The sequence below is a fragment of the Ambystoma mexicanum genome, chromosome 1p (assembly GCF_040938575.1).
Source record: "Ambystoma mexicanum isolate Mex_15411 chromosome 1p, UKY_AmexF1_1, whole genome shotgun sequence".
Classification (NCBI taxonomy): domain Eukaryota; kingdom Metazoa; phylum Chordata; class Amphibia; order Caudata; family Ambystomatidae; genus Ambystoma; species Ambystoma mexicanum.
In genome coordinates, this window is record NC_090921.1 from 295,710,657 (window position 1) to 295,730,344 (window position 19,688).

Here is a 19,688-nt window from a genome sequence, read left to right on the forward strand (position 1 = left end):
CAGACCTGCTAACTTTGCCTTTCTGAACTGCTCCAACCTCTTTTTGACCTTTTCTGCAAAGACTTTGAGTGCATTTCCAATGTGTGATCTTGGGCACATTCCGCCTTGCTCTCCAAGAGTGGGCCTGGCCTATGAACATTTGGCTCTACAGTGGACCCTGCCTTTCTTGACTTGCTGTGATTTCTTAAAAGTGTTGGTACTGTGTTATTTCCATACTCTGCCTTTTCTCTCCCTTTTTAAATGAATTATTAGGGTGCCATCTAAGGTTACGCACTCACCTCTGTTTTGATAATAAGTGGTGTCTTAACCTAGACTTGTCGAATAATTAACTAGGGAGATGTATATACTTATAGTGACTGTGTTTGAACTTGCTTGATCTATTAGTGCCAGTGTATTTTCATAAGTGTGTTTTTTAAATAAATAATTATATACTTTTAGACCAAAGCTCTGGTCAGTGTTTGCGTGTTCTACTGTGTTTTTAGCCCTATTGTGTATATTCTATATACTGCCTAACTTTTCTTGAGGGAAGTCTGACTGCTCAGCCACAGCTACCAGGTAAATCTGGGTGGTGCCGACTGCTACCAATTGGATTTGCTGCTTACTCCTGTGGTCTTAAACTTTTTGCAGTGGTCCCTAAAGGAACTGCACAGGTTTCTGCCTAACAGTCTCTGCGTACCTTCCCCCCTTTTGTTGTAAAAAAGGGGGGGGTTCAATGGGAGTGTTGCGGGTTTGCCGGATCTTTTTTCTTTCCCCTCTTCCCCCCCGGAATAGCCCCGCCCTCTGCGACACCCTCACCGTCTGTTTTCACCCCTTGCCGGCGCCCTGCCTTCTGAGTGAGGCGGGCGTGCCGAGTCTGTAGTGTGGCCTGCCCCTGGGATGGCCCTGCTCTCAGCCGATCCCCTCGCCATATCGCTCACCTCTTTACTGGGACTCGTCTCCCCCGCGCCTCCAACACCGTCTTGCCCAGCTGCTGACTTCTGGATGCTGCCTCTCTGCCGCCCGTGACCCGCCTCAGCCTTCGATCGCAGCCCGTTGTTGCCGATCAGCTGACGCAACGTGCTGAAGGTCTCGCGAGCAAAAGTCTGCTGAGTCCGACATTCTGCTGCAGGTGCAGTCCCGGCGACGTCCGACAAAGCTCCTCCAAGCAGTCCTCTGCGCCGCCAAAGTCCTTTCTGCAACAAAACAAAGTCCTCTGTTGGCAGGCAGGCCAAGGCTGGATGCTGCCTGCAGTGGGAAGCCTGCTCGCTATAAAGGGGGGTAGCCCCGCCGCTTTCCATTGTAGCCATCCGCGGGCTTTTTCCCCCTTTTGCCGCGCTGCTTCGTGTCGCAGGCTTTTCCTGGCTTTGCCGTGCTTTGGCGGGTACCTCCCCTCCATCCTGAGGAGGCAGAGGGAGATTAGGAGGGGGACACCGCCCGGGTTATCGGGGTGCCTCCTCCATTTTTGTGTTTTCTGTTGTCACTGTCATATACATTTGCAAAGGCGTGGCACTGCTTTAGGGGCCTAGCCTGGGTCTTGTCACAGGTTAAAACAAAAAAGAAACCGCAGCTGTCCGGCCTGACTCTAGGCCTTTTCCTTGCTTGCAGTCGTGGGTGCTGTCGCACAATTAGCACAGCATGTCTTCCGTCTGAAATCATATTGCAGAGGGTGAGACATGTTTAATGAAATGAACAGCATTTCCCTGGTATTTCATTGTGAATTGCTATGTGATGCCGCTTATTTTTTTGCCTTGCTTTGCTATCTTAAAAGTTAACCGCAACCAATATGTTTCACGCAACTACAGTGTTGCCCCCCCTCTCCCCCTTGCTTGAACCGAAGTGGGGTGCCTTTAGTCTAGCTTCAGCGTTGTTCCTTGCTGCGCGCGCACACACACTGCAGCTAGTTTCTCCTAAGCAGACTCACGACGTAACGTAGGGCACTGCCTGTCTTGTCCACAGCCCCTCCGGTGCTCAACTTCACTTTAGAAAGGTTAGAGTCACTGAGCAATTCGAGGAGCTTCGCTCCACCATGGTTCTATTTCATTCACCACACTAGTCCAATGCTCACCCCAGCACGCCTCATGCGCCACCCTGATCCCATACCACAACACAGCAACGCAAGCACCACTTTTCACTTTCAGCCCTCACTCATGCATATATGCAGGCCTGGGCTTGGCCATGAAACCAGCCAAGCACCCCAGTGTCGTCACACCCACCACCACCACCACCACTCTCCTGCACCACGCACTTTGTCCCACTGGGACTTATTGAGACAAACCAGCCCATTTTGTACCAAGCTGGACGGTCACCCATGCAAGATAATCCCCAACTGATTGCAATTATGAATGCAAGATAGCCCACACAGGCACTCGCTTAGATTAACCAGCACAGGGCCCCAATGGCCAGAACTTAATCATCAGCCCCACTGTGACAACCCTTCTCATCTCAGACATTGTCCTTACAGTCACTAGGCCCAACAGGATCCAAGTCTTGGAGCAACCGTAAACACGAAACCCAAGAAAGGAACCCCACTTGGGACCCCAGAGCCCCTTTACCTTAACGTAGGTAAGCCAACTACCATTACCTGATCATGTCCACACATATTACACCATTTTAGCGATTACCAGCCTTAACTGTCCCTGTTCAACTCTTCCCTCTCCTTTACAACTGCTTATAAGCAATGTAACTTACCTTTGTGTACAATCTAATCTACATTGAATTTTGACACATACTCTATATGGAAATAATGTTAAATACGAATGGATGTATACTTGATTCACCTTTTCATGTGTCATACACACCTGTCACTCACTCCACCAAATGCCACTCATATCACCTTATGCTTGATAGGTTTTGTTAACTATCAGCCTTGGGAAAGACCCTACGGGTTGAAACACTTGTTGCCCGACCACCACATCAGTCTTAATGTCTTCAGTTAAATAAACACCTAACCCACCAAAACTGTGCGTATATTCATCACTTCTCAAAATATACCCAGTGCTAGGTATTCAGGAATTGTCTCTTTTAACCATACCAAGGAGGTATGGGCACCACCTCCAACTACCTGTGACCGTGCAGTATTACAATCGCCATATCATCTGAAATCAGAGAGAGGCACAGGAGTGTTCGTATCCTAGAGCCTGCTCTTCTTCCATAGCCTTATAATTCTTGTTCTATGTATCCGGTTGTCCTATAGGTAGGCATAGATTCACTTTTCTTTCCTGTCCATCTAATTGTTATGAATTATTGCCTGACAAGTTGCCAGCTGTGTTTTGAACTTAGTGTAATTGGTAGGGGGGTGTCTTGTCCCCCACTCTGGTACTGGTGCTTGTATTAGCAATCACCCAATCCCTTGCTATCTATTTTCTGTCAGTGGTCCATTGTTGCCTGTGTATAGTTTGTAGGCAAAGGTGTTATTGATGTATCATCCTGGCCCTTCCATCCCGACCAATCTATGATCTTTCTTTGGTATCGTTCTATCATATCTAACTCTCAGTTGGTAAGCGGATATGCCTTAGATAGTTCTTCCTTAACTTCTGTTTGTTGGCGGTAGCTTAGGGGATTGGGAGGATCGGTTTCAACTGTGAACATGCCTCCATAGGCTTTCTTCTAGTTATGGGGTGAAGAGCCAGGATTTGAGTAGTTTTCTGAATAGGAGATTATTTCTTGTGTTACGTATGTTATTTGGTAGCTCGTTCCAGGTTTTTGGGGTGAGGTGAGAGAAAGAAACTCAGAATTGTCTTTTGTTGTAGGGTTCTGGTTCCAGACGGATGTCGCTGCTCTATCGGAATGGCCTTCTAGGGCGGTGTAGGCTTAATTTGTTTCTTAGGAACTCTGTGTCTTGGTCGAGGATTGCTGTGTGCATAATGCACATTGATTTTAACTTGATTCGCTGTTTTATTGGTAGCCATTGTAGTGTTATCAGCCCTGGCAGTTGTTCTTCAGGGTAGTTTGAGGAGCAGGCTGGCTCCCGCATTTTGTATGCGGTGTAGTTTTTTTAGAAGTCGTTATAGGCTATTGGCGTAATCTACTCTGGACATGACGAGAGCGATGACGGTGAGTGTTTTGTTGGCGAACTAAAGGAACGTTGGGATCCTGTTTACTGCTGGCAGGAGAAAGAAGCATTTCTTGATTAGAGCATTACATGTGGCTCTAGAGTAAGTTTGTTGTCCCTCAGAACTCCCAGTTTTTTTTTTACAGTCGACGATGGAGATTGGGTTGTACCAAGTTCTACTGGCCATGGGGTGTAGTGGTTGTCTCCTCAGTTTTTTGTGGTGATAATTATTTCTGTTTTGCCTAGGTTGAGTTTGAGGTGGTTAGAGTTCATCCAGTTGTATATTTTATGGAGGCAGTACGCTAATGTTGTTTTTCTTTTGTGTGTCTTATAGTTTGTAGACTATTTGTATATAATCGGCGTAGTTGTAACAGGTGAGGCTGTGTCTTTTCATCTTGATTAGTTGAGACAGGTAGATGTTAGATAACGGGGGGAAAAGGATGATCATTGAGGTACTCCGCATGCGGATTCTCTTGGGTTGCATTTGAAAGGTTTGATCCATATGGTCTCAGTTCTGTTTGTTAGGAAGGATTTGATCCACATTATGGCGCGGTCAGTGATTCCAATTTTTCCAATCTTGTTATGAGGATGTCGTGGTTAAAACTGTGTCGAATGCTGCAGAGAGGTCTAAAAGTATTAAGGCGGTACTCTGGTCTGAACTGCATTTGCTTTTAGGTCATCCCATATTGAGAGAAGTGCTGATTCCGTTCCTCTCATTGGTCTAAAGCCTACCTGTGCCTGGTCTAGCAGGCGGTGGCCTTCTATAAATCCTTGGGTTTTTCTGTATATGTATGTTTCGAGCAGTTTAGCTGGGTACGGGATGTTGGAGATGGGTCTGTAATTGGAGATGTCCCTCTACGTTTCCTGTTGTATGTTTGAGGAGCGGCCTGGTGTATGCTGCATTTCAGGATTGTGGCACTTTTCCTGTTGAGATTGACAGGTTAAAGACGTTCCTGTGGTATTCCATGGGTGTTCCATGTGAGAAGATTGATTTGTAGATGTCTGGGGGGGCAGGGATCTGCGGGGGAACCGGTTTTGTTCCTTTGATTTACCAGTTTGACGAATGTCTCACTGTTATTAGGGGGAAGCGTCAGAGTTTGTTAGAGCGTTCCTCATAGGGGTGGGTGGCTTCCATATTCAGCTCAAATGGTCTGCTTTGTATGGTCTGTTGGATGGTAATGATTTTGTTTTTGAAATTGTCTGCTAGATCATTGCATAGTTTCTTCAATGGTATTGGCGTGTTGTTGCAGCCAGGTGGATTTTGTATTTCATTTATGATTTTGAGGAGTTATTTTTGGTTGGTTGTTGTTTTGAAGATTTGGTTGTCATAGTGTTTCCTTTTTGCTCTTTGTATTTCCTTTTTGTACGAGTGGATATTTTATTAGAATTTTTTTCCATAGTTGTTTTTGATCCTCCATTCTAGTTAGCTTTTCATTTTTCCTTTTCATGGTGCTGAGTAGTGGGGTGGACCATTTTGCCGTTGCTCTTTTGGGTGAAGGAGTAAAAGGTTTTTCTTTGGTGATTTCGCAATTGTTGTTATGGCCCAGTTGTGGAGTAGATCTATCTTTTTTTCCATGTCCGCTTCGTCCATAGTTGCTTGTGGTTTGCTTAGTTCTAGAAGTTCTGTTAGGTTGGAGTTTTTTATGGCTCTCCAATTTCTTTTCATGATGATCGTTGGTTCTGGTAAACGCCTGAACTTACTGTCTTACTTTCCATATACACCTTAAGGGCAAATGGTTTGATAAGTTGATTATGAAACTAAAGTACAGTATTTGTGAACACTGTACTCAAGCCTGAGCCCCCGGTGAACCACATAAGGAAATGGGGGTTTTATGTCATGCCTTGGTGCCTTGCATTTGCGAGATGCACAGATGATCTAATTTATTTTTTTCTTTTTGTTTTTACAGGCAATATTTTAACAGCTCTACAGATTACTTCACAAGCAGCAGACACCCTTTTCAGGACACAAGTTATGCATTCACAGATGCCTCGTCCAGCTTAGCATCGCGGAGTGCAGACTTTCTACAGGTGAGTGGCTGTGCCTGTACCGAGTTGAATGACTGCTCTCTGCCTCAGTGTGAATTGCCCAGGAAAAGTCCTGCCAGTTAACTGCAACTGTACCTGTGTCCAGTGGAGAACTATCTGAAGCCTCTCTTTATACTTGTGCTTTGTAGGTGGGTATGTCCATAGCCTCTAACCCTACCTTGATAAAGTGAAATCCCTGCTACCCCAATGAGCACGTCTGTCCCTAGTGAAAAACCTGAATGTGCCTCTTGTTATACCTATATTTCATTAAAGGCCTGCTTCTGGCGTCTGCCATTGCTTTTGTCCTGTGAAAATAAATTCGTTATAACTTTCTCTGGCTATCTCGGGCCGTTCGTAGATCCGTCAGCAACCTCTACCCATATCAGTGTTCAGTAAAATGCCCGCCAATGTGATTAACCTTCTCCAGCATGGGTTCTGGCTTGAATTCACATGCTCATAAATATTCCCAGTCAGGCTGGGAATCCTCAGTAAAAGAAAACCGTTTTGCTTTAGCTTGAAAACTACATTTTGAATGGATTGAGCCTTCCCACGTATTACTCATTTTTGATATTCGATATCCAGCTTCGGGTGCATCGGAATATTTTTGTTCTTTGGCAGCAAGACGCTGTGTGTTAATGCAGTTGACTCGATGTCCCTCGAGGGCCTCTGTCTCGAGGAGGATGTCATCAAAGGCATATATAGCACGCGCCTTGCCCGTTGGCTCTGTTTTTCCACGTAAGCTATCGCTTTGAGAAAACTACAGCGCACTTCCTTTTGTTCTTTGCGATATGTCTTCTTCGTCGGCACCGACTAACCGGAAGACCGGGTTCGAAAATGTCGTTAACCAACCCACACAGAGTATGTCTGTGGTGTCTTGCGGTGGAGCATAAGACCTCAGCCTGCTCCAAGTGCCAGTCAATGACCGGGAAGGTTTTGAAGGAGCGAAAGGGCAAATTGGCTGTAGGTAGAAACCCCCAAAAAAATAACCATCTTCCCCATCGACAAAACCTTCGTCTGATGGGCTGAGAGGCGGCTCTCCTTGGAGGAAGAAGGTTGAAAGATAAAGATCCAGGTGTGGCTCCTACCACTCAGTCTTCGAGGAAGACAAAAAAGAGGCACCACAGGTCGCCTTCTTCGACCTCCCCATCCAAAACTGGCCACTTGCCGAATGGGAAGCTTTTAGGTCCGAAATGCTGAAAATATTCCAACAAAATATACCCACGGCAAGCCATGCTCCTACCACACCTTCCAAAGAAGCTGGTAAGGAAAGGGCTAGAGCCAAATCATGTGCGTCCTCTAGAGCCGTCGTGGCCTTGGTGCGATGAAAAGTCATTGAAGGATCCTTCGACCCACAAGATCAAACATGAGTTGATGCCAGCTGCGCTCTCGATGCCAGCTGCGCTCTCGATGCCAGCTGCGCTCTCGATGCCAGCTGCGCTCTCGATGCCAGCTGCGCTCTCTACGCCGGCGACGCTTTCGACGCCGCCTGCGCCCTATGCGCTAGCTGCGCCATCGGTGCTGACCGCGCCACCTAAACCTATGGTGCCCTTGAAGCCGAAAAAGATTTCGATGACTCGTCGAGCGTCGAATCCACAGTTTATGCCTTTGATGTCTATACCAGAAAAAACCTATATTAGTTTACCAAGGAAAGATTATTTTAAATCTTTTATCAATTTATGTGGAAAATGAACTTTCATGTGCTTTTGATCTCCAGTTTGGTACACCAAATGTGCCCGAGTTTTATTTCTCAAGAGTCTAGGTTGAAAGATCTTCATGATATTTACAGATGGCCAGTGGGGTAGACACCTCACCTGAGCTGGACATTGGTAGACCTGAGGCTGGTGAGCACGCAGATGCTTCATATAGACAGCTAATGTCTAAAGTGGTGGGCTATATGGGGTGGAGTAGGCCTCCCTCCCCTTTGAACAGGATGATCTGACTGGCATCCTGGATAAGGGTCCGCAGATGGATCCTATATTAACATTTCATATTGCTCTCCAAAAAAGGGTGGCAGCAAATTGTGAGACGCCAGAAACACATCCGGCAGTGAACACAAACCTGCCTGACCAAAAAATACCCCCTTCCAGTGTTGACCTCAACTACCGGTCTAAACGCCCCACTCCAGAGAGTCTGGTGGTACAGACAGTTATCGCAACTTCCAAGCAAGCAGTTTATCCTACTATCCCTCCAGATGGGGATGACGAGAGAGTTGATGGATGGGCAAGAAAAGTATTTTTTGTAGGGAGTATGGCTCTAAAATCAGCCAACTTCACGTGTGCCCTTGCAAAATTCTCATTCACTGCATGGTACTGCATTCCATGGTGGCAGAGCACGTTCCTGAGGGCGACCAAAGAGACTTGTACTTGGCTGTTAGAGACGGTAAAGAAGCCATGTACGAGTCTCGTCAGTCGGGTCTGGATTCTGCTGACAGAATCAGCAGAGCCATGGCTACTAGCACCGTAATACGCAGATTTGCGAGGTTGAGCAAGTCGGGATTTGCGCTGGACGTGCAATCCAGACTCCAACATGCCTTTTGACGAGTCGCACCTTTTTTGCAACAAGGCTGATGAAAGCCTTGAAGTTGCAGACCTCAAAGGCGGCAGCCAAATCTTTAGGTGCCGCTATTAGGCAGCCTCAGCCCTTTTGCCCCAGTGGACAGCCATGGAGGGGTAGATCTTTTCACTACTACTCAGTTGGAAGAGCGAGAGGACTGTCTGATCAAAGAGGCCAAAGACGATTCCATCGTGGTGGACAAGTGAGAGGTGCAAAGCACGTTCAAGCAGGGGAATCCTTACCGTCAGCCACTGCATCAGCCGTCTCAAAACGTCTCTGAGGTCTTGAGTCACAAATCACCAGTGGGATGCAGACTGCATCTGGTAGAATGGCGAGGCCTTACTTCTGATGCTTGGGCACTGGAAAACATAAAACACGGTTACTGCCTTCCTTTCATTCGAGACCTCAGAACCATCCACCGGGGAACCACTCTTTAAAGATTCCGGATCCGCTCCTTGTGCAGGACATTTTGAGCGTGCTAGAGAAAGGCGCTATAGAACCGGTGCCTGTAGCGTAGAGGAACAAGGGATGGTATTCACCAGATTTCCTAATACCCAAGAAGGACGGAGGACTGTAACCCATCTTGGACTTGATACTTGAGCAAGTTCCTCAGGAAGGACAAGTGCACGGTGGTCACACGTTCTCAGATCCTTCAGGCCCTACAGCTCCAGGATTGTACGGTGTCATTGGACCTTCAGGATATTTATTTTCATGTGCCAATCCATCTCAAGCACAGAAAATACCTGCTGTTGGCGGTTCTGATTATCAGTTTCGAGTTCTGCCATTCGGACAAATCTTTGCCCGAGGGCTTTCACCAAACTAGTGGTGGTGGCGGCGGCAGGGTGTGGGGGAGGTAATTCACATATACCCTTACCTAGATGATTGGTTGATTAGGGCGCGTTCTCCAGAACAAGTCCTGCATCATCTCAGCATGACCTGCCACTCTCGTCACAGACTGGGCTTCTCCCTCAATTACAAGAAGTTCCATACGACACCTTCTCAAAAGCTCCAGTTAATCAGAGCTGTACCGGATACATCCTTAGGGAAAGAGCTTGCCAACTGAGGTCAGGGCTCGACATTCTGCAGATGGTCACCAAGTTTCGGAGTGCCCAGCGTCTCCCAGCCTATGATGTTTTGAGGTTGCTTGGCTTCATGGCAAACCTGCATTTTCTGGTGCCATAGGCCCAACTGAGAATGAGATCCATTCAATGGGCCCTCAGAACACAATGGTCCCAGTTCTCAGGAAACATGTTAGACCTGCTTCAGGTTCCAAGCAGGGTCGCACAGGATCCCCTGTGGTGGACCTGCAAGGACAACATTCTGAAGGGAGAACAGAATGGCCTTATGGCAACAATGGCCGGAGATAACAGTAGTGATGGATGCCTCACTCACGGGGTGGGGAGCTCACACCAACAATCTGACAATCGTTGGTCTCCATCGGAGTCCAAACTACATATCAATCTTTTGGAGCTGAGGGTAATCTGACTAGCGCTGACGGTCTTTCTGCCCTCTGTACTGGGAAAGAATGTCCTGATAATGACAGACAACACAGTGGCCATGTACCATCTCAACAAGAGAGGTGGTGTGGTGTCACTACCACTGTGCAGAGGGGTAATGCAGCTCTGGTACTGGGCAATTCAAGCAGGAATCTCTCTCTGCAGTTCACCTAGCTGGAGAAGATAACACTGTGGCGGATGCTCTGAGCAGGCAGAGCATAGTGCCCCACGAGTGGGAACTAGCTCCGGAAGTCCTTCAAGAGATATTCACCCTTTGGGGAACCCCTCAAGGGGATCTGTTCGCAACCAGTGTCAACCGGAGGTGCAAACTGTACTGCTCCAGGGACTTTCCTCTGAGAGGAGCTCTAGGAAACTCATTCGCAGTGGACTGGGAGTTTCCACTCCTGTACGAGTTTACTCCAGTCCCCGTCATTACTCACGTGATCAGGAGGTTGAGAACGTTTGGGCAACACATTTTTGTTATTTTGCATATATACAGTGCTCGGTTTATCATTGGTATGACCTCAAAGCGCTTGTGGGTTGAACACCCTCTGGGACCGTAGTCCAGGTCAGTCGAGAGAGTAGTGTATTGTAGAGTGCTTGGGTGCACTCAATATGTGAGCAGCTGATGCGATTGTCTGATGGTAGCTGCATCCTAATATTAGGTGTTGTGGTCTTGAGAGATCAGTTGAATGTGTGCGGTCTGGTGGTCGAACTCTAAGGCTGCATTCTAGCAGCATTAGGCCTTTGTAGGACGCTTATGTGAGCAGCTAGGCCAATTATTTTAATGGGGTATAGCTGCGTTCTAGTGGGGTGTTGAGGTGTTCATGGAGTATTGTTTGTATGTGAGCAGCTAGGCCAAGATTGATTGAGGGATTTAACTGCCCTCTATTGTGTGTTGGTGTAGAGTAGAGAGTGAGCATAGTGATAGGAGAGGCGAGTGTCTGGAGCAGATGTTATTTTCTTACCAGCCCATTGTTCCGTGTTAAATTCACGCATTTCGCGACAGCTGTACTCGGAGGGAGATGCACAGGAGGCAGCTAGGCGTGTGTAGTAGACTCACATTAACATTGAAGTCTTGAACTATGTTTGTAGGGTTTCAGCGGCCATAGATGGTCATTAGTCAGGTTTACGGAAGAGCCAGGTTTTAGAGCTTTTTAGAGGCAATGTAGTCTCGGGTGTGTCGAATGTGTGGGGGGGGTGAGTTCTACAGAGTTGGAGCCAGTTTGAGAAGGCGGATCCTCCAATCTTGGCTGAATTGGAGGTTGAATCACAAGTTAGAGAATAGTGCTTAATCTTGGTGTTCGTGACGGGAGGGAGGGTTAAATCTTCTCTTGTAGGTAAATTGGGCCTGTCTTGTGCACTGCTCGTTTTTTTTTATTTTAATTTGTTAATTTTAAATCAAGGCAGGTTGACAATTACATATCATGAACAGTCATTTCGGAATGTTGATCCCCAAACATTCCCTTCAAGTCTCGTCCCCTCCTTCCCCCCCCCGTTCCCGAGATGGGAGTACTGTTCGGCATGTTGATCCCCCAAACATTCCCTTCAAGTCTCGTCCCCTTCCCCCCCACCCACCGTTCCCGAGATGGGAGTACCCCTCCCTGGACTGTCCGCTGCGCCCCCCATTGTCTGTCTCATTCGGGGTTTTCCTGGTCCCTTAAGGTCCAAAGGGCCTTGATGGGTTTGTAGGTCAGGGCGGGAAATCGCCGATCATATTCCAGTACTGGGGCCCAAATATTCTGGAATCGGTGGAGGACTCCTGCTTTTGCCGCTGTCACCTTTTCCGCAATCAGGATGTCCCATAGCTTTGTCCACCACTGGGACATGAGAGGGCCGTTCGGGGACTTCCAATATCGGGCCAGCACAGTTTTCCCAGCTAGCAGGCATTGGGTCAGTAGTTTCGCTCTATTCCCGGAGCGTTGGTAGATAGCGGGTATCTGGACACCTAGCAGGACGGGCTCTGGATCCAGCAGGATTGTTGTTCCGGTGATTTGTGCGATGGCTCCCAAACATGGTTTCCAGAATCGCTGGATCTTTGGACATGTCCACCACACGTGGAAGGAGGAGCCTGGGCGGCCACATCCTCTCCAGCAAGAGTAGTCTACATTGGGGTTCCATGTGATGGAGTCTAAGGGGCAGGTAGTACCACCGCAGCATGATTTTATATGCACATTCCCTGTTAGTGACACAGGTGGATGAGGCGTGTGTTCGGGTTCAGATACCCACCCAGGTCTTGTCCTCTACCGGGTGTCGCAAGTCAGCCTCCCATCGGGCCATGCAGCGGGTCGTTGTTACCAGGAAGTCACCCAGAAAGCGTCTATATAGGGTAGATACCCTGCCTCAAGCCGGAGTGTCAGTTCCAGGGCGGTGGGTGGTCAGGTTGCCGCCTGCAAGGTTTGAGGGTGTGAGCACCAGTGGCGCAGTTGGATGTAGGTGAATCTAACTCTTTCCTGGAGTTGGTCTATGGTCTCCAAGTCGCCGTTGATCCAGTTTTGGAAGTTGCAAGGGTTTGATCTGGGTGAAAAAGCTGGATTATGGAAGATCGGAGATTGTGGGCTCAAACCTCTCGGGATTCCCTTTCGTTTTAGTGCCCAGTCCCAGGCACTTAGGGTATGTTTGGCTGCTAGGAGAAGGTCACCCCAGTGAGTTCTAAGGGGTTGGGATGTGCGGCAGGAATCGTAGGGGCAGGGGCACCTGTGCCTGCTCTAATTCTACCCATCTAGGGTGGTTTGTGATTGTTTGCCATGCGTGGACCTGTGCTAATTGAGCCGCCACTCTGTAGGCCTGTAGGTCCGGGACCCCCAGCCCTCCCAGCTTGGAGCTCCCCAGTAGTGTCTTTTGGGGAATTCTCCCCTTCTTACCTCTCCAGATACATTTCAGCATCTTCCTCTGTAGGTCTCGAAGGCCTGGCGCAGAGATTGCCACTGGGAGGGAGGAGCAGGCGTAAAAAAATCTCGGGAGGAGGTTCATCTTGCACACCGTTATGCGTCCCATTAGCAAGATCTCTTGGGTCGCCCAGCGTTTCAGGTCTCCTTCTAGTTCTTTGAGTAGCCGGGGGAAGTTGGCTTTATATGCATCTTTTGGGTTCGCCGGGATATAGACCCCCAGGTAGGGGATAGCCCTTTTCCACGTGATTGGGCACATCTTGGCCAGTGCCTCCTTTTCCTCCAGGGAGAGGCCGATGCTTAGAGCCGGTGATTTAGTAAAGTTTACTGAAAAGCCGGACACCTTTCCGTAGCTAGCTATTTCTCGTAGGGCGTGCTTCAGAGATGAGCGGGCCTCTGAGATCATGAGCAAGACATCATCGGCGTATAAAGCAATCTTGTGTTGCGATGGGCCAGTTTGCGGGCCTTTGATCTGGTTGTTACGCCGGATTCTCTGGGCAAAGGGCTCCATAGTGAGTGCGAAGAGCAGAGGTGACAGTGGGCAGCCCTGTCTAGTCCCACAGGACAAAGGAATCGGGGCCGAGCTGGATCCATTGACCCTCAGGAAAGTCTTCGGTCCTTCGTAGTTGGCCAGGACCATTGTCTGGAATGCTGTCCCAAAGCCAAAGGTCCCTAGGGTGTGTTCCATAAACGACCAGGCCGCCCTGTCAAATGCCTTGGTAGCATCCAGGGACATCAAAACTAGTTTCCGGGAGTTTCGGGCGTTGAGATCCACCAGGTTTAAAGTCCTCCGAATATTGTCTCCCGCTGCTCGGTGTAGGATAAAACATGCCTGATCTGGCTGGATGATCTGTGGTAGTACGCAACCCAGACGATTCGCCAGAGTTTTAGAATATAGGTTTGTATCTATATTCAGTAATGCTATCGGTCTGTAGGAGGTCAGGTCTCTCGGATCTTTCCCCGGTTTAGGCAGGAGGATGGTGGTCGATTCCTGCATCGAGGGAGTCGCCGACCCCATTTCCCTGAAGGAGTTGAAGAGGGTCACCAAGGGGGGGACCAGTTGTGGTCTTAACAGTTTGTAGAACCTGGCTGAGAACCCACCTGTGCCCGCGCTAGTGTTTTGAGCGACTTAATCGCTTCTTTCACCTCTTCCTTTTTGATGGGCGCCTCTAGTTTCTCTCTTGCCGTATTGGAGAGTCGGGGCAGTGCTGCACTTTGCAGGTATTCCATTTGTTTTGGTTGGTCTTGTTGGGTCGCTGTCATGACCTGGGTCAGGTGGGCCTCTGCCATTTGCTGTTTTTGGGTTCCGAGTATTGAATGACTCCTTGAGGGTCGCGCAAGCCAGAGATCATGTTAGCCCGTCTTAATTGGCTAGTTTGGCTACCAGGATTTTATTTGCTTTATTGTTGGTTGCATAGTATGATTGTTTGGCCTTAGCCATGAATAGTGCTGTTTGTTCCGCGTAGTGGGCTTCCAATTTATTCCTGGCTGTGCACATGGCTCGCTGTGTCTTGGGGGACCAGCCTTTTTTCTTATGGGCTTCCTCTGCCGCTCCCAGCTCATTCTCTAGGGCTGTCCGGGTCTGCCGCCTGTTCCGGTGGTAGGCTGCTCCTTGTGCTGTCAGGACGCCTCTAATCACTGCCTTCAAGGCGTCCCAGTTGTTCGCCAGGGAGGTGTCTGAAGCTGGCTTTTCTTCAAAGACGTTTTTAATTGCATTTGCGATCGTGTACCTTGTCGTCATGTCATTGAGGATTGGGTCATACAAAGACCATTTACGTTAGGCGCTGGGTTTGGGGTTCTGTGCCTGGATCTCCAAGATTACTGGGGCTTGGTCAGATAGGGCTCTTGTGCTGATAGACACCTCCTTGGTGAAGGCAAGAGTTTGAGGAGGTCGATCCTCGAGTAAGTTCGGTGGACGTAAGAGTAGAAAGAGTAGTCTTTTTCAGTGGGGTACAATACCCTCCATGCATCCACCACCTCCAGGGATCTGAATAAATGTAGGAGACTCAGCGCCTGGGTGAAGTCGCTCGGAGTCGGGGGTGCGATTTGTCTCTTGTGGGGTCTGGTACTCTGTTAAAGTCCCCTCCGAATATCGTTTGGCCTTCTACAAAGCGTGAGAGAGAGGAGCCTAGTGAATCGTAAAAGTTTAATTGACCAGTGTTGGGAGCATTCACCGAGATGAAGGTGTACAGATCACCTAGCAGGAGGCATTTAACTGCTACGAATCGGCCTTCTGGGCATTTTTTGATTTCCAGGACCTGGGGATTTAGGTCCTTCCTAAAGAGGATTGCAGTGCCTCCTTTTTTAGTCCCTCCTGAAGCAAAAAATTGGAGTGGGTACAGCCGGGAGCGGAGCCGGACAATATCCGCCAGTAGCAGGTGGGTCTCCTGAAGCATAGCTATCGCTGCCTCTTCATCCTGGAGTTTTAATAGGATTGCCTTTCGTTTGGTGGGAGAGTTTAGCCCATTAACGTTTAGGGAGAGGAGTCTTAAGGTTTGGCGATCCGAGGCCAGGTCTCTTTCCATCATTCGGTTTGGGGATGGGGGGTGAAAGAGTGTGGGTCAACCGCCATTTCTAGTGTGAGCTAAGAATGTGTCATCCTGCACTTGGGGTTTTAACACGCGCCCCCAATGGGAGGCCGTAACTTTAACCAGCGGGTGGGCCGACATTGTATGTGTGGACGCACCTTTGGCCAACTGGGCCAACTAATAATCGAAGTACCGTGTACTCTGGGTTTCCAAGGACTCAGAGATGTAACTTTCCTTGGAATGGGTATGAACCGTGGGTATATCCCGCCGCCACCAGTGCCGGGATACGTTTATTTAGGAGTGAGTTGATGGTTGCTTTAAGGAGAAGCGGCCCGGTGATCGGAAAACCGGCGCGGCACGGGCTCAGAGTGCAGGTCTGCCCTGACTACCTTCTCCTATTGTTCCGTTCTACCTTTGACCATGATGACTGTCCAGGCTTCGGGGAGGGGGGTGGCTCAGTGTCCCATGCCGCCTCCGGGTCCAGCGAGGGGGTCCCCCTGGGTGAGGCGGATGCATGATTTTGTTTGTGTCCTCCAGGTGGCTAATTCGTCGTATCGTGCCTTTGTATGAGAACTGAGGGCGGTTGGGAATAGCCATCTGTATCGCACCTGTTGGTCTTGGAGAAAGAGTGCTAGGGGCCGGAGTGCTCTTCTTTTCTGGAGGGTGAGTATTGAGAGAGCTTGATAAATCTGAAGCAGGGTGCCTTGAAATGAGAGTTCGTCCCCCTTACGGCTGATAGCTGAAATGGCCTCTTTGGTAGTAAAGAAGTGGACCCTGGTAATAACGTCTGGGGGGAGGTCCGATTCCACACCCCGGCGCGAGTGCAATCTGTGGGTGCGGTCCAGTAGCAGCTGGAATTTGTCCAAGTCTGGAAGCAGGGCCTGGAAGAAATTCCCTATGTATTCCGTTCGCTTTTTATCGGTGACGGAGGAAGGAACGCCTCGGATCCGGAGGTTGTTGCGGCATGCCCTATTCTCAAGGTCCTCTTGTTTAAACGCTAGGATCTAATATTTACCCTGTAGGGCTTTGATTGAGCGCTGGACTTCCCCTAGTGTGGTTGTGTGGTCTTGTGAGCTATCCTCGATCTCTCCTAGCCTGTGCTCCACCTCCGTTACCCTTTGGTCTGTCTGTTCTACTTTGGTGGTGAGTTCTGATAGGCAAGAGCGAAATTCTGTCTTGATGTCAGCCATGAAGGCGATTAGGTCTCCTTTGGTGGCAAGGCCGTCTCTCTCTTCTTGGCGTTTCTGCGGGGAGGGTTTAGGAGGGTCCTGCTTTCTGCCTTTATCTGATGTAGTGAACATAGTGTCTATATCCGAGCTCTTACTTGCTTTCGTTTGTTTAGACATGGTGGCTGTGTGGACTGGCTGCGTCGGGGAGCGCCCAGGTCCCCCTCAGGGGAGCCCCGGTGTTGTAGAGGAGGGCCTGTGGGGGAGCGAACTCGCGGTGTTGTAGAGGAGGGCCTGTGGGGGAGCGACCACTGCGAGTTCTCCAGTGAATTAGGTTTTGCAAGTTTATGCGTGTTGCCAGGCTGGGTAGTTGTGTACTTCCAGAATTGGGTACCGTGGAGCACTTTGGTGTTGAGGGACGGGTCGGGGGTCCGTTCCGTTGTCTTAAGATGGATTAAGCAGCTGGGTGAATATGTGGGCCGGGGTGCCCCAGGAAGCTTACGGGGGTTGAGAAGCGGTTTTAGTGCTAGGTTGGGGCTAGTGGTGTTTGCACGTTTCCTGGGTGGTTCTCCAGTGACGCCTGTTGACCGGGGGAGAGGTCCTCTATTGGCTATAAGGCCAGTTTCTGACCGCTTGTTAGTAGTCCTGTGTGCTAGGGAAGGTTCTTGTGGAGATGTGAGAATGAGGCCGGTTTCCGGGCTATAATCTGGAACCCCCAGAGATGACAAAGGTCCCTGTGCACCTGCTGGCAGTCAGCGGCAATGGGGCTAGTTGTTGGACGTTGAATGGCACCACTTAGCAAGGAGGCGGGTCCCTAGGCTGATGCTGGTGCTCCTTGGCTATGGAGCAGGTCTGGCCTGGAGAGGAGCACTTTATCACGTTGCTGGAGCTGCCTCTGCCGTGCGGCTCCTCCGGGGCTCACTTTTGTGCTGAGATCGGGTGGGGGACCTCTACCCCGAGCCCCCCCGATGCCGTTCCACTTGCTCCCTGTCCCAGCTCCTCGCAGCTTGTAAGGGACATCTGGCCGGGGCTCCCACCCAGTCGACCTCCTCTGGGGGTCCGGGGCTCAAGACTTCGTTTCAGACACGGGAGGACCCCGGCCGTTGACTCACCGCGGCTGCAGCTGCTGGATGCTGCGTTCGGGAGCCACTTCTATGGGAGACTCCTGGGGTGCAGTGCCGTTCGCGGCCAAGGAAAGCTGCCCCCGGAGGCCCCGCCCCAGCTGGTGCCCCAACAGCGGGCGTCCAGCGGGCACGAATCTGCTGCGCTCTTCTCGCTGGGTGTTACATTTGGGGGCCGGGGTTAGATTCCCCAGCTGGAGTTCCTCTGGTCTGCTCTCCGTTCCGGTGCCCCCGCTGGTGGGTCTGGACTACCCTCCGTGGACCCGGGGTCTCAGTTCGCTCTTCCCGGCCGGGCTCCCATCAGCTCCGGCCCACAAGTTGTTGTGGGGCCTGTCTCCATTTACCGGCAGTATGTGCGCCCCCACATGCGCCCGCCATCTTGGTTGTCTCGGTGGCGCTGGGTGCTAAGCTTCAGCCGGTGATTTTGGGTGGAAACCTCGTGCTTTAGCCCCTCATCTTCGGAACCGTTATGCCCCACCGGCTTCGATCACCATATTTGGTGCTGGTAGTTCAATTGAATTATGAAAACTGCATGTTTTTGGCGGCGGGCATTCCACGGGCGGCTTCAGAGGAGCGCCCACATCAATGGCACTCCAAGCCACGCCCACAATGCATATGGTTTTGAAGGTGGTCCTTCGTCCTACAAGGAGCCAATGAAGTGTGCGGAGGGTGGGGGAGATGTGGTCTGTGTCCCAGGGCAAGAAGGAGTTTGGCGGCAGCGTTTTGATTCTGTGGAGTTTAAGTTGGTATGCCAGTGTTATAGGTATAAGGAGTTGGCATAGTCCATTCTCGACATAACAATGAACATGTTAAAGGACATTTGTAGCGTGTACTGTCACCACCGGAGTGGTCCCCTGGTGCTCTAGCGTATCTGAAAGGGGTTGGTGAGTTAGAGGGACCGAGTGGGAAAAGTGCAAGAGAGCAGTTAAGTGCTGTTGGCAGCTTGAGTTTGGTAGGACCGTTCGCTGAGTTGGTGTGCTTTTCAGTTGGTATCCGTCGTGATATGTTGTGCAAAGCTATGTGTGATTTGTTTTTGTTGCGGTGTAGTGAAGTTTGTGCAGTTTGCTGTGCTTTAGCGGTGTGGTTGTTTTGTTAGTTTGAGAGGTGTATGCAGAAGGGTGACATTGTTAGTTGGTTGGTTAGTGGTCTCGCTATCTAGATATGCTACCTGCTAATTTCCAAGTTCTTTCTAGATGTGGCACGCGAATATCTCTGCATTTCGATCTAGATGCGGCACTGACTGATTTCACAATCCTGTCTAGATGTGAGAGAAGCTAATATTCACAATCCTGTCTGGATGTGACGCAAGCCAATATTCATGGTTCCATCTAGTTAAGCTGGTTGGTATTAACTGCCTTGCGTGGTAAATTCTGAGGGTAGGTAGAGTGGCAGGGCTTCCGGAGTACAGTGAATGCTCTACTACCCCACCCTCCGCCCTTTGCATGGCGCAGGAAGCATGTGCGTACAGGGTTAGCCACTCGTCATGCACATATATACTGTGACCAATCGGGTCCTGGGGGAGGCCGCGGAACTGGGATGGAGAAACTGTAACGGGTATGCGCAGGGGTCGCGCTGGGGGGGGATGGACGAACAGGCGGCAGGTGAATTTTTGGAGGGCCAAGGGCACCAGCGCCAGCAAGCTTAGCCGTTTGCCAAGATGGGGAATGCTAATCCTGATGGCCCCGGTTTGGGCCAGGAGGATGTGGTATCCGGACCTTCAGGACATGTCTATCTGCCCTCCAATATGTCTTCCACTAAGAGAGGACCTTCTCTCGTGAGAGGAGGCTCAGGGTTCTCCATCCAGAGGTCAAGACACTCAGCCTTCACACATGGTTTCGAAGAGGTTGAGATAGAAGGATTGGAACCTCCCGCGGTGATGTA

At 49.9% G+C, this 19,688-nt stretch overlaps 1 protein-coding gene across 4 annotated transcripts in view; it reads left to right on the plus strand.

The window, feature by feature from the left end:
* SBNO2 (strawberry notch homolog 2) overlaps positions 1-19,688 on the plus strand; it is a 1,228,831-nt gene that overhangs the window by 261,515 nt on the left and 947,628 nt on the right. For all 4 annotated transcript variants that reach the window (XM_069647284.1, XM_069647292.1, XM_069647268.1 and 1 more), the window contains one exon: positions 5,938-6,058. In XM_069647284.1, the coding sequence (XP_069503385.1) occupies positions 5,938-6,058 (121 nt within the window). The remainder of the gene's footprint in view (positions 1-5,937; positions 6,059-19,688) is intronic.